Source organism: Alosa pseudoharengus, unplaced genomic scaffold, assembly GCF_046254945.1.
Source record: "Alosa pseudoharengus isolate Yale_2024_CS ecotype anadromous, Long Island Sound unplaced genomic scaffold, YU_APseudo_1.1 YU_APseudo_1.1_scf_5, whole genome shotgun sequence".
Classification (NCBI taxonomy): Eukaryota; Metazoa; Chordata; class Actinopteri; order Clupeiformes; family Clupeidae; genus Alosa; species Alosa pseudoharengus.
In genome coordinates, this window is record NW_027468837.1 from 15,451,354 (window position 1) to 15,465,484 (window position 14,131).

The window sequence follows — 14,131 nt, forward strand, 5'->3', positions numbered from 1 at the left end:
GGGGTGGGTGGGATTGGGGGCGGGGGTTGGGGAGGGGGGGGGCTATCGTTGAGGCGAGCGGGAGACGTGGGTAGGTTTTCTTTTATACGACTCTCCTATACAATCCCCTTCTCAGTCTGTGTCCGGGCAAAGGCCGCCTCTCATTCACACGTCAGTCCTGCAGCGCGCTCAAAAGAAATGCCTTTCCCCAGGACCTAAAAAAGCTCCACACAATCAGAAGCGGCAAAAGAAAGTGTAATTTTAGGAGATTTTTTTGGAATACCACACACTGGTGCCATTGTTCTCAAAGAGTAAGTGCTTTAATAGCATCTTTTTGCTATGAAAACAAATGTCTATGAAAAGGCTTGGCAAAGAATGAGAGGTCTGTTGCTGTCCTTACAGCGTACTACATGGGATATTTCCATGGTCATTTGAAGCGAGAGTTTAACTTTGTTGTTTTCCTTGAGGTACTAAGATCTTGAGACGGGATATTGTATTTAACTATATTTTATTCTTTCTCCTTTTCTTGCTCCCTCTCTCTCTTTCTCTCTCTTTCTTTCTTTCTCGATCTCTCTATCTCTTGTGCTTATCTACTACAGAGAGTCTGCTCAGAGATGGCAGCCCCCGCCTGGTTCTAAGGCAGCCATGTTGGTGAAGGTGAACAGCATGAGCAGAGCCACGTCAGTAGCCGCAGCGGCGGCAGCATCGGCCAGCCAGCACCAGCACGGTGGACCCCACGGCAAGCTCAACGGCCACTCCGCCTGCACCCTCAACCCCTCAAGCAACAACGGCAAGTCCAGCGCCACCTACATCTGCGCGGCGCAGGCCTACAAGACCACGCCGGCGGGCAGCAAGATGGCGGCGGACGCGCGGCAGGCCCACCACCTGCGCAAGGCTAGCAACGGCAGCTTCTGCCTGGTGCCGTCGTCGCCAGGCGAGCTGGCGTCCAGCCCCGGGTCACAGCAGCGGCCGCCACCACAGCAGTGCAGCACGCCACGTCCCGTCTCCCCGCAGTACGCCTCCACGGCGACAGCGTGTCTCTACGACGACCCTAACACCTCCGAGTGCCCCATCTACGACGAGCCGCCCGATATGGCCATGGAGGTGGAGGGAGCGCAGCTGATGAACGGCACCGGTCCTCGGCAACAACAACAACACCACCACCACCACCACCATCACCCCCACCACTCCCACGGCCACCAGCACCAGCACCCCCACTCTCATAGCCTGCAGAAGCCCAAGCTCCTCCAGCCCCCGGCCCCGGGCCACACTGGCTCCCGCCACAGGAGGAGCCCCTCGTCCTCAGACTACAGCCCCGCCGGCCTCGAGTGCATCAAGCACATGGTCAACGTGGACCCCAAGCAGCAGCAGGGCAGCCTACTGTCCTCCCCGTCGCCAGGGCCCTCGTCTCCCTCCCCGTCCCCGATAGCCACGCCTGACGGCCTGCTCCCCCCCCACCACCACCAACACCAACACCACCACCTCCACCACCACGGGGGACCGCGGCCCCAGGCCAAGGACGGCGGCCCCGGCACCGGCGTTCTGAGCGTCAGCCTGGAGAAGAAGCAGCAGTCGTGGCGGGCCCTGGAGGCCAGCGTGCTGCGCGCCATGGAGGCGCACCACAGCCGGCAGAGCAGCCAGGCCTCACAGGACTTCGGCAGCCCCCCGCCGCCTCCTCCTCCGCCCCCCGCGGGCCCCGGAGGCTACCAGGACTCCGGTTACTCCACGGGCCCGTCGCCCAGCCTGCGGAGGAAGAGCCGGCGGCGGGTCACGGGCGTTCCCGGAGGCGGGCGACCGGGCTCGATTGGCAGCAGCGGTGAGCTGAACGCGCTCAACGAGCGGCTGATGGCAGAGATGCGTGAGGTGGTGGGCCGCTCCAACACCATGAGGGAGACGCGGGCCATGGCGGCCGCGGTGGCAGCAGGGCTGGACTCTGAGATGGCTGAGGGATGCCTGACCGGCCCCCCGCACTGCCATTCGCCGCTCGGCTCTCCGCGCAGGTACGGGAGAGGGCCCCGCTGCTCGTCTCGCGAGGACCTCGCCTCCTCCTCATCCTCCGCCGCCACCATTGCCATCGGAGGGAGCCGTTCGCTCGGCCGAGGAGGTCACCATGGCAACCTGGGCAACCTGGCCAGCCTGGACTTCTCCGGGCGACAGAAGCGCACCTATGAGAAAGTGGACACGCTGGAGAAGAGCATCAACAGCCAGATGAGCCTGTCCTCACCTGAGACTGTCGGACCGCCTTCTCAGGTGAGCTGCTCTACCTGTCTGTCTGTCTTCATCTTTGATTTCTTTCCCTAGCAAGAACTATTGGTGGACTGTTATGTCTGTCTGTATGACCTATTCATGTCTAATTTACTTTTCAAGTGCCTGCTTCTGACATAACTTTTAGCGCTGGAGTTTTTTATAGGCTTCTGAGCAGTCTTTATCTCTCTCCTTCATTTGTGTGTGTCTGATTGGTTTGTGGGGTTGTCTTGTCTCTGCCCCTTTTTGCCATCGTGTGTGTGCTTTTTGTCTCCTCTAACACCCGGTTCATCTTCCTATTCTTCCCCATCCTCTTCTCTCTGTCGCTGTGCATAGACTTGCTCCAAACTCCACATTAAATCAGCTCAACTGCAGCTTTATCTTGTCTCTCTGCTGCTGTCACCCCCAAGTCAAAGTACATCCTATATGTGCTCAGAGCGATAAGAAGCAGCTCAGAAAAGTTTTTTTTTTTTCGATTTTTTTTTTCTCTTCCGCTGGCCGTCCTCAGCTATCTCTGCAATTGCACACGCCCGTGGGTAATGAGGAAGTTATAAGGGATGAGCCACTTCACTTTCATTTCTGCTTCTCTCTCTCTCTCTCTCTCTCCTCGTCCTCCTCCTCCTGGGCCGAAGGCTATGTTTAATTAAACGGCCTGATGTCCCATCCAGTATAACTCACCCTCGTCCTCAACTCAACGCCTGCAAGTGGCTCAGAGTGGGTGAGAGCGAGGAGCTGCTCGCTAGCTGCTGCTGTTGAGCACATCCATATTTCCAGGCCGAAGTGCTTTGGCGGTGCCCAACTTAAGCTTATGGCATCATTAACAGCCAGACTTCCACGACTTTGTTTAAATCTCAGCAGGGGGGAAATGTTTAGGGTCTGTTTTGAGTTTTTTTGTTTTGTTTTGTTTGCCTCTTTTTACCCCGCATTCCCCCTCAGCCACAACCCCCCCCCCCACCCACACACACACACACACACACACATACACATATGTCGGTTTGTTTTGTCTGGATGCTCTCAACAAAAATGCCTCTGTGACCGCTGCAGAGCCGCTCGAGCTCAAACAACGCTCGGTGGTTTGCGACTTGATTTAAAATTTGATTTAAATGGGAAGGAGGGCAGAATTACAGAGTTCTTTAGTCGAGCGCGCTGGATGGTACGCTTGAGTCGTGGCAGGCAAACAGGGAGGCATAAATCTGAGACGGCAGTCTGCGCTGCCTTGTCGTAGGGTCACCCGCAGGCAAGCATCCATTACCATCACAAACATTTCGCCATCTCTCCGAGAAATACAATCCCGTAGTAAAGTACAGGTAAATGGTGAACAGATTGCTATAACAGCTTTAAGTGTGGTCGTTCTCTGGAACGACAACATACATCACACACATTCCTCTCTCTCTCACACACACACACACACACACAAAGGGGTGAGACACATGACTCATGTTTGCTGTGGCTCGGCCGTGAGGTATGTTTTTTAACTGGAGCCGAGCCCGCTCCACATGATTTAGGTTTGGTTGAGTGTTGCGCTCCTGGGGGAGCTAAACTCCCCTGCAGCCCTGACCTACGGCTCCAAGGTCCCCGTCTCCAAGCTTCCTTCCCCTCCTAAACAGCACTCTCTCTTTCTCTCTCTCTCTCTCTGCTGGAGGGGAACGTTGCATGGCATGCTGTTCAAACTCCCTCAGTTCATCACTATGCTATGCTAACTGGTTAAGATTAGCGTTGGAACATGACAAAGCACCAGTAAACACAGTGCCCCTTTGGTATGCGTGACTCTGTGCAGTGTGCACTGAGACTAATGGGTAACTCCTTAATGTTGTGAGTGAGTGAGTGAGGCGAGTATGAGAGTGGGCAGACAGCACTTAATGGTGTGAGTCAGTCTAGGCCAACGGTTGTATAATGGTCAGCCCCAGCTGAGATGGCCATCACTGAGATTCACACCCTCTCTCTCTCTCTCTCTCTGTCCTTCCTCTGCCCATCTCTTCTACCCACGGCCCCACGCGTGACTGCCCATACTGTGGCCAGCCTGGCCACTGGGTCTCATGCCAGGCCCTTGTTGTGCTTTAGAACATGCTACCTGCTGCCCAGGATGAAGGCCCACTGTGCGCCCATATGGCACAGACCTGGCACACGCACACAACATTGCCATGGCCTTCTGGGCATCGTCACTATCAAGGAGGATTCTGATACAACAATCGATGTTGTCGCGGCTACTACTCTGCAGCTCCGTATAGACCTCTGAGAGAGACTTAGAGAGAGAGAGAGAGTTCTGGAATGTTCTCTCTTTGAAAGCCTGCTGTTACATCACAGGCACCCATCCCAGTCATTTGTATGGGGCCACCCGCAAGATTGAGTGGCTGCTGACATTCATCTTTTCAGAGCAGTCAAAGAGGCTTTGAGGTTTCTCCTTTGAGAGTTGTAGTATGACTTTGCTCACTGGAATGATTAGTGCCTTCAGTTTGAAGAGAAAACTCCAAATTTTCACCCAAAGACAAGTACATTTCTGGCTCAGATATCTGCCTTAGATGCCAGTAATACTGCCATACCATCAATATTATGATCAAGCAGGATAAAACATTTGAGAACTCCAGTAAAAAGTTTGGCCAAGACTAACACTTCACAACATTTTTATCTGCAGAAATAATTCTGAAATCTTTTCATACTATGCATCTTGTACTGTATAGTCTTGGCACATTTAAAGGAAAACTATCTTTTCTACAAGTTCAAAGGCTTTACTCTTGATAGTTATTGGCGTGTGGAATTGGTTACTGTGTGAGTCTCTAAGGGGGAGAGAAATACCATTGTGGATCAGAAAGAGCTCTTTGGGAGAGGGAGAGGGAGAGAGAGTGTGTGTGTTGAGTGGTTGGGAGAGAACAGCTTATGTCATGCCATGTGTAATCACCTGCTCGGCCAGAGAGAGTCCATGTGGACCTTGGATTGTTGTTTTCGTGTTTCTGTACCCTCTTTTGTTCCTGCATGCAGTTCCGTTACGGCTTGAGGAACATTAATGTGCCGATCCTGCAACAATCCTCCCTCCAGCTCCTTCTCTCTCTCTTTCCCTCTCTCCCTCTCTCTCTCTCCCTCTCTCCGTTTCACTGTGCAGCATAGACCACACAGCCACTGCTGCAGTTTGGGTACAGTCTCACTGTCGCTAGCTAATTTTCTGCTGCTAGCCTCTTCCATCTGCTTAGCCTCTTCTAGCCTCCCTTCTAATCGGTCTCTCTCCCCCTCTTCTCTCTCTCTCTCTTTCTCTCTCTCTCTCTCTCTCTCTCTCTCACTCTTCCTCTGTCTCTCTCTTTCCATTTCTCTTTTACTCACTCACTCTGTGCCCGTCTTCTGTTTCTCCCTCAGGCGGGGACTCTTGACTCGAAGGTCCAGCTTGAGAGCAGGAAGAAGGGGATGGTGGAGGGGCGGACAGGCTCCCTGGGCCCCCACAGGCCTCTCCCCGGGGACGGCAGCTCTCGGTGCCCCCCTGGCGGAGGTGTCGGAGGAGGAGCAGGGGGCATGTCCGGCGGCGCCGTGGGCTACCAGCTGGCCTACGCCACCCTGCGCCAGCCTCCACCCCCGGCCGATGCCGACATGGCCGACTGGGCGAGCAAGCACCTGAACCTGCACACGCAGGGTCTGTTCCGTCGGCGCGTCTCCATCGCCAACATGCTCTCGTGGAACCGCGGCTCCATCAAGAAGCCCATGCTGGTCACCAGCGACCGCGTGGTGCGCAAGGAGGCCTGCGAGATGTTCAAGCTGGTCCAGGCCTACATGGGTGACCGGCCCTCCCGCCTGGACCGCCGGCACGCCGCCCTGCTCGTGGTCACCAAGTGCTGGGCCATGCAAGGGCTGCGCGACGAGCTTTATGTGCAGCTGGTGCGGCAGACCACCGGCAACCTGAGCCCGCGCAGCCTGGCCGCCGGCTGGGAGCTGATGGCCGTCAGTTTGGCCTTCTTCGCGCCCTCGCCCAAGTTCTGCTGCTATCTGGAGGGCTACATCCAGCGACACATGGAGCCGGCCAATGATAAGAAACGTGAGTTTCTCATTGAACAACAGGGTGGGTGCGATTTACTCTTCTTCCTCTCTCTGTCGGTCTGTTTTGTTTGTCTTCCCGTCAGTCTTCCAGTCTGCCTTCCTGTTGGGGGTCTTTGTTTACAGTTACGATTATTTGGGGATTTTTTTTATGGGTTTGTCTTTGTGCCTGTGACACCTGCTGTATTATTACAGTCTGTTTGAGGGGGAGAAGCCGTTGGTGATTGGCCTTGAATTGTGTTTTTGTTTTTTTTTACCCGACGATTAATGTGTGCTTTTTGTTTTCTCTCCTGGATTGCAGTCACCCAGTTCATCCTTGACCAGCAGGACGTCAAAAAGAAGAACTCAAAGTCCAGGAAGAAGAGAAAGCAGAACAATGAGGACGATGAGCAAGAGGGTAGGTCCACCGCCACCGCCGCTGCTTTCATTTTCTGTGGCTGTCGCACGGCAACTCTCAGTGCAGCTACCCTGTTCCAGATTCAAACGCTCCCCTCTCTCCCTCCAAGGAGTTCTCTCCGCTCTTCTATTCTCTTTCCACCCGTGTACTGCGTGTCCTTTGGAGATTAGGTTACAGAGTCCTCCGCGATATAGCAGTCACGACTAAGTGTGTGTGCATAACGCAACAGCCCCCCCCCCCCAGCCCCCCCAAACCTCTTTGAACTAGCACACATATACACACACACCAACACACATACACACACACACACACACAAACATATACACACACACACACACACACAAACATATATACACACACACGCCAAATGAACTCCTGTTTGTAGGACACAGTTCTCTGCGGCGCTTGACCGTTGAAACCTGTGCACAGGCATGTGGCTTTTTTATTAGAGTTAAAGCTGCACTGATCAATAATTGACCAAAGTCAATAGAAGCTCTAATTAATTGTCCCCTCCGGCCACTGACTGCACATGGCCTGTTGTTCTCTCTCGCACGTTACCGGACAATGAAGGAGGACGTCCGTCCGTTCTCTCCGCAGAGTGGAGGGGAGGGGTGACCTCATTAGCTGAGCCACAAAACTGGCTGATGATGGTGATCTCATATGCGAGGGAAGCCTACACGCACGTCCTGTGTTGTCGCTGCGCAACAGAGGGCGACCCCTGTCACACCACGCCATGCTTTGCTCAGGGGCCATTAGGTCCTGGGACTCGGTGACTCAGTGGGTCGGTCAGTCGCAAGCAACCACATTGCTCGCGTGAGGGGCCCCTGTTATACAAAAACATCACTTTTACTCACACACTCTGTCACACACACACACACACACACACACACACACACACACACACACACACACACATGAATGCTGTGGCATCACTGACCACTTCCGGGAAAGGCATGCCTGCTTCCCACTCCCTGTGGATGGAGTACAGTAGGTGTCCAGTCAGAGGCTCATTGGCATGTAGTGAGTAACAGCTGCTTGAGTGATAAATTGGGCAGATGTGGTCAGGGTCATAGTCATCATAGTGGCTACTCATCTCTCTTTCTCTCTCTCTCTCTCTCTCTCTCTTTCTTCCTCTCCCTCCCTCTCTCTCTTTCTTCCTCCCTCTCTCTCTCAACCTCTTCCCCTCTCTCCTTCTCTATCTCCCTGACAGCTGTGTGGGCTGTGGGCTGTGATTCACCACAGGGAATTCTGGGGGCTGGCCCCAGTGCAGAAGGCTTTCCCCTCTTAGCCTGGGTTGGGCTGGGCAGGGCAGGGCTTGACCAGAAATATGTTTTCTGGCTTTAGGCTGGAGGAGGACAAGGACTTGATATAGGCCCCTGTAGATTACATTCATATCACATTCACTACACTGGCTTTGGCAGAGATGCCCCTGGTACATAAACTGATTACAGCTTGTTTACAGATGTTATTGAGAGTTATTTAATAAAACAAATGAACCGTATTTATTTTCCTGCAGAGGCCGGTCTAGACTATAAATTCCAGTACACACACGCTACCCATTGCCACTCTGTTGTGTCTTTTGTACCAGAGCATTGTGTGCTGGACTAGATGTTGCTGCCATTCTCCGCTGGAGATAAGCAGGCTCAGGAGAACAGTGAAGCAGTCCCCCACTCAGGCTGTGCCCACTGGCGCCTCTATTGTGTAACGCAGTATAAAGTTTACTGCTGGGCTGTTGGAACACGGCCTCGAGGGAGAGGCTGGGTCGGGTCGGTGTGTTTTTTTTTTTCTCCCTCTCTCCTCGCTGGCTGGCTCAGGCTGTGATGCATCTTTTCTCACAGAGCTGGTGGGGTGGGGTGGGGTGGGGTGGGGAGGGCCTCACCACCTCTGAAACTAAAGCCGGCTCTCAGCTCGTTTCCACTCTGTAGCTGCTTTCGCTGCTGCTGTCTCGTGTGGTAATAGCCGTGCTTGTTCAGACCACCATTGAAAGAGAAAGCCACCACACACACATATATACACACACATATACACACACACACTGACACAACCCCCACCCAGCCTTGCTTGCTCTGAACTAGTTTGTGTTGAGAGGCCTTTCTCCAAAAATGTTATTTTCCCAGACACCAAAGGCCTTGATGTATGGAACAATTTCTTTAATTAGACATAATTACAGTCGGGGCTCGGAAAAAGATTAAGGCGGCCTGTGTCAACGGGCTCGGCATGTCACCTGTTTGCCATAAATCTGAAGGGGGAACTGGTTGGAAAAGAGGAGGGGTACAGTTTCACAAAACATTCCCCAAAGGATGCTTTTCATCCCAGCACGAGGCTTGTGCCATCTGGCTCTCGGATGGGATGCTGGGAAGTTGCGGTGGCGGCGGGAGAACGGCACCCCCATGGCTTTTACTGAGTAGGCCTGCTCCCTATTCCACTCCCCAAAGACTGTGTGTGTGTGGGGGGGGGGGGGGGCACATGTATGTGTCTTTGTATGTAGGGTACAGGATCAGATGGACCAGCCACATCCTAAACCCATAACTCTCTACTTCAGATGACTCCACACTAAAAAAAGCTGCAGCTTATAACCGATTGTGTACAGAGGCCTTTGCTACAACCACACATCAGATTTATCCGTTAGGTGTTGTTATGACGGTGACTTATCAGCTGAGTAAGTAGTGGAGTGTGGGAGTGTATTTGAGTCATGAGAGTCTTCAACACTCCGTCTTATCATCCAGCCAGGGCTGCATCCCTCTTCCTGTGGCACCTCAGACGGAAGGGGGTGCTGATTCAGACGCGTCCCTCCCCAGACTGCGTCCTCACCTTACCTACCCCGAGACGACCGGGCGCAGACCAGGTCTGGGACGTGTAACGTGAGAGATTGCTTATGTTTAGCGAGCTAAGTGCCATGACTCACACTCTAAAGAGAGCTGATGAATCAGAGGAACTTTGGGGGTGCATGCATGTCTAACTTAAGACCCCCACCCCAATCAGACAGACCCTTACACACCCACACACACCGACTGAAACCAGAAGCCGGCTGGGGTGTCTGCCGTCAGCAGCCAAGTGCCCACTCCTCGCACATGTCTGGTAAATGAGTCAGCGGGAGCAGGAAGTGTGTGCTGGGGCTTCCTCTGCAGGCCGCTGAGCTGCTCTGGAGTAAATCACTTGGGACCTTTCGACAGCTCCAGCTCCAACCTCAGCGCTGCCTGTTACTGTGCTGTGCTGTGCTGCACCTCAAAAGCAGTCCAACTTGCTCGAGAAAGTGCCGCCTCCGTAATTATAGAGCCAATTATGCAGCATTTAGAATGGCCAAATTAAAGGAAGGCCGTGAGTAGCTGATTGATAGACAGGGAGAGGTTTGGTGCTGGTTCACATGCTCCGGGAGTTTTTTTTTTTTTTCTCTTTTAATGAAAAAGGAACAGGTTTGCTCGCCTCGCTCAAAGACCACACGCAGCTGTCACAGCTCTGACGGAGTACAGACCCATGTAGTTGTTGTTACATTGCCTTGAGGAATGCGTCTGTTCTCTCTCTCTCACTCTTTCTCTCTCCCCCATGACTCACCCTCTCTCCCTCTCTCTTTCTTTCTTTGTCTCTCATGCCATCTTGTAACGTAGCCATCTCTCACTACTTTCCTCCTGTTTTTTTTTTTCTTTCTCTGCAGGCCTTCCCATCAGCACTTATGCCAAGTACTGCTACCGCAAGCTGCAGAAGGTGGCCGTCACCGGGGGCAAGAAGGTGAGTGACACACCTGCAGGATGAGGGGGAATGAGGGAGGAGGGAGAGAAGGGGGGAGGACAGAGAGAGAGAGAGAGAGAGACTAGGTTATAGAGAGTGCTGGTTTTGGAAGGACAGCTGCCAGCATTAAACAGAGCTATGTATGATGTCATAGCAGATTTATGGCGCTCCATATGTCATGATTCCTGAAGTGTCTCTACGCCCCCCACATTTAACTGAGCTGGTGTGTCATGGGTAGTCTGTGATTTTGGGTTTAGTCATTGTATCGGTTTCGTGTCTAGCAAACATAGACACAACTTTTGACAAAATGAGACAAGCGTGAAGGTCAAAAACAACGAGAGTCATTCAATAATTTAGGTGGAAAGGGACAGACAGAGGGAAGTGAAGAGAAAGATGGACAGAACTACCGAGGAGGGATGGAGTGAGAGGAGTAGAGAAAGAATAAAAAAACACAAAATGGAGTCCGGTAAGAAACAGACTGTGGGAGAAGTGAAGGGAGAGATGGGACAAACTGTGAAGAAAAACTAAACAAGGTGAGACAGAGAGATAGAGTGTGAGGGGTTCGAGAAAACAGTGAGAAAGTCACATAATGTTGACAAATGGAGAACACAAAAGAGATGGCATGACCCCCCCTCTGGTCTCAGGGCCTGCGGAAGCCGACCCTTGAGGAGGTGGACCACAGCCGGCGGGCCATCATCACGCCCTCACTGTTCGGCAGCTCACTGGAGGAGGTCATGGAGCGGCAGAGCGAGCTCTTCCCTGACCGCAAACTGCCCTGGGTGCAAGTGCAGCTCTCCCAGTACGTGCTGGCCCTCGGAGGGGCTCAGACCGAGGGCATCTTCAGGTGAGCTGGCACAAAGTGTTAAACGCACACACGCACACGCACACACACACACACATAGGTCAGCCCCCTCCGGCACAGACAAAGCCCCAGAGATTAACAGACACACATACATACACTCTGGTTTAAGGTGAGGTTGAGAGGCACAAGGTACACAGTATTTTAGATACCATAGTTGAAAATATCATAATATCCAGCAACTTTTGTGATTATGTAATATTGTAGTGGGGCAGGTTTTAGATGGCATACAGACCTTGTGGGAAAATTTTGGAGAACTGTGTGTGACTGAATTACCAAGTAGGCTCAGAAGATTTATTCATCTTTGTGAGGATGTGTCTGAAAGGTGCATAGCATTACAATGACTTGTGGTCACTGCAGAAGACGAGGGATAGCGACTTACAGGCTAGACCAGACACATTTGAGACTAGACTCTATGGCCTGTGGACTAGACCGTCTGTACACTGAACTGCACTTTGTATGGAGAACCTTCGCTGACTATTCAGTTTACTTCAGGAGTGGTCCCAGGTCATGTCTGGACATGTTTGGGTCTTGAGAGTTTGGCCACTTCTCCTCGCCGCTATCAGGGAAATGCACCCTGACAGGGTCTTTTAATTCCCCTTTTGTTGAGAGTTATTTTTCCAGACACTAGTCCCTATCCAGTTTCCACTGCTCTCTCCAGAGTGTAATGTACTTTGAAAGGACCGTAACAGTACAGCGAGTCCTCATAACAGCCGATAAAAAAACACCGCATCAGGACGCAGGGTACTGCAGCACCGCTGGCTGGTGGTGGTGGCGGCCTGGTGCTCTCTAGTGGCAGTGAGTGGTAGCGCAGGTGGTGTAACGCAGTGCCTCGTGTTCTGCAGGGTGCCTGGGGACATTGATGAGGTGAACGCACTCAAGCTGCAGGTGGACCAGTGGAGAATTCCAGAGAACCTCTCGGATCCCAATGTCCCTGGTGAGTGTGTTTGAGTGGCTGTGTCTGTGTGTGTAGTATATATATTATATAGTATGTATAATAGTAAGCCATCCATCAAAAATACTCTTAATTCTTATCTGACACCAACATGGAATTAGAGTAACTGTGGGTGCAGTTTTAATTTTCTGATTAAATCATGGGAGAAGTTATACAGTCAAGAACTCCCTTAATGTGTTAACTGTGAGACGAAGTACAAAGTAATGCTTGTGTGTGTGTGTGTGTGTGTGTGTGTGTGTGTGTGTGAGAACAGCCTCTCTGATGAAGCTGTGGTATCGTGAACTGGAGGAGCCCCTCATCCCCATGGACTTCTATAAGCAGTGTGTGAGTCACTGTGACGACCCCGTAGCAGCCATTGGTGTGGTGCACTCGCTGCCTGACCTCAACAGGCTCGTGCTTTGCTACTTCATCCACTTCCTGCAGGTGAGAACGCAAAGATATACCGTACTCACTTACATACATTTCATATATAATACGCACACATACCAACATACATACAAATATACATACACAGATACAAAGGTAGACACACACATACCTCCACATACCACAAATACCATAATACACTCTATGTTCACACACTATCCCAGTGTACACACACGCTCGCTCACACGCACACACACACACACACACCGCATACACACATGTACCTTTACACACACTAGATTGTATTCATGCAGTAGCACACACATTTTAATGCTCTCTCTCTCCCCACAGGTGTTCGCGCAGCCTTCTAATGTGTCTGTGACAAAGATGGACGTGAATAACCTGGCCATGGTCATGGCACCTAACTGCCTGCGTTGCCAGTCCGACGACCCCCGCATCATCTTCGAGAACACGCGCAAGGAGATGTCTTTCCTGCGCATGCTCATTGTTCACCTGGACACCACCTTCATTGAGGGCATCGTGTGAACGATGCACATGCTCTCATACTGATACACACACAGACACACACACACACACTGAAGTTGATGGACCAGTGTACAGAGAGCTTTTAGACAAACATGAGTACTTTGTTAGCTCATGCTCTTGTCTCTGAAATATAGTGCCAAGTCCTCACTGCTTTACGGTCACCAGATCCCCATACCAAAGAGTGGGACTTGCTCTGTAAATATATACATATAGATATATATATATATATTTGTGCATGAAGAACACAGCATCAACTCTCTTCACTGTTGATTTAATAAGTGTGTTTGGACATCAAAGAAGAAACATCAGAATTGTAAAGAAAGAACAGTGATACAGAATAATTTATTTCAAAGAATACAAGATCATCTTGAAAGGCCTAAAAAAGTCTGTCATAAGGTCTGAGTTTAGATGTGATTTCAGGAGGAGGAGGAGGGGGGAGAGGTTTTTTAATGTACACTAGCAATAGGATCGTTAGTGTTATTGTCAGCAATTGAACGCTGCGTTTTTCCTACCGTTCATACATTTGTTGGTTGTCATGTACTTATCTTTTAATGGTTATTGTGTTCTGTTGTATAGAGCAGATTTTAATGTTAGCAGAGCAACAGCTGCTTTTATGATGAAACAGGCCCTGGGCCCTAATGACCAAGTCAAATACTGAAAGCAATACGACTTTGTAATAAACTACTGCTTGGGAAATCTGTAAAGAAGAAACTTGTGAGATATTTTACAGTCCTTGGTGGTTCTACTTATTCATTAATCATTGGGGTTGGCAATGTTCTTGTTTGTTATGGTAATTGTTTTAGCAGTCCTCCACAGATTTCAGTCATAATTTTGAACAAACCAAACTGTAATATTTGATTGCATTTTTTTTGTGTGGATATGAGTGAAACTGCGTGCATCAATGTTCACAGTATTGCTTTGTGTTAGTGTTTTTCACAACAGTTAAGCTCATTGCAAACTGTTCTTTATTTCTGAAAGGTTGACTGAGTGCATTGCTTTAGGGGGAAAAGAATGTAGAGTAGGCCTACTGGAGTTGCTATAGTAC

The 14,131-nt window shown here is 51.1% G+C and overlaps 1 protein-coding gene across 3 annotated transcripts in view; it reads left to right on the plus strand.

Annotated features, from left to right (window-relative positions):
- Nucleotides 1-13,654, plus strand: part of arhgap46a (Rho GTPase activating protein 46a) — a 39,270-nt gene extending 25,616 nt beyond the window's left edge. For 2 of the 3 annotated variants that reach the window (XM_076268519.1, XM_076268521.1), the window contains 8 exons: nt 579-2,229; nt 5,569-6,262; nt 6,539-6,634; nt 10,287-10,360; nt 11,005-11,204; nt 12,065-12,156; nt 12,428-12,597; nt 12,892-13,654. In XM_076268519.1, coding sequence (XP_076124634.1) covers nt 579-2,229; nt 5,569-6,262; nt 6,539-6,634; nt 10,287-10,360; nt 11,005-11,204; nt 12,065-12,156; nt 12,428-12,597; nt 12,892-13,086 — 3,172 coding nt within the window. In that variant the 3' untranslated portion in view covers nt 13,087-13,654. The remainder of the gene's footprint in view (nt 1-578; nt 2,230-5,568; nt 6,263-6,538; nt 6,635-10,286; nt 10,361-11,004; nt 11,205-12,064; nt 12,157-12,427; nt 12,598-12,891) is intronic. The other variant, XM_076268520.1, reaches the window with a different exon arrangement.
- Nucleotides 13,655-14,131: the final 477 nt, after the last annotated feature.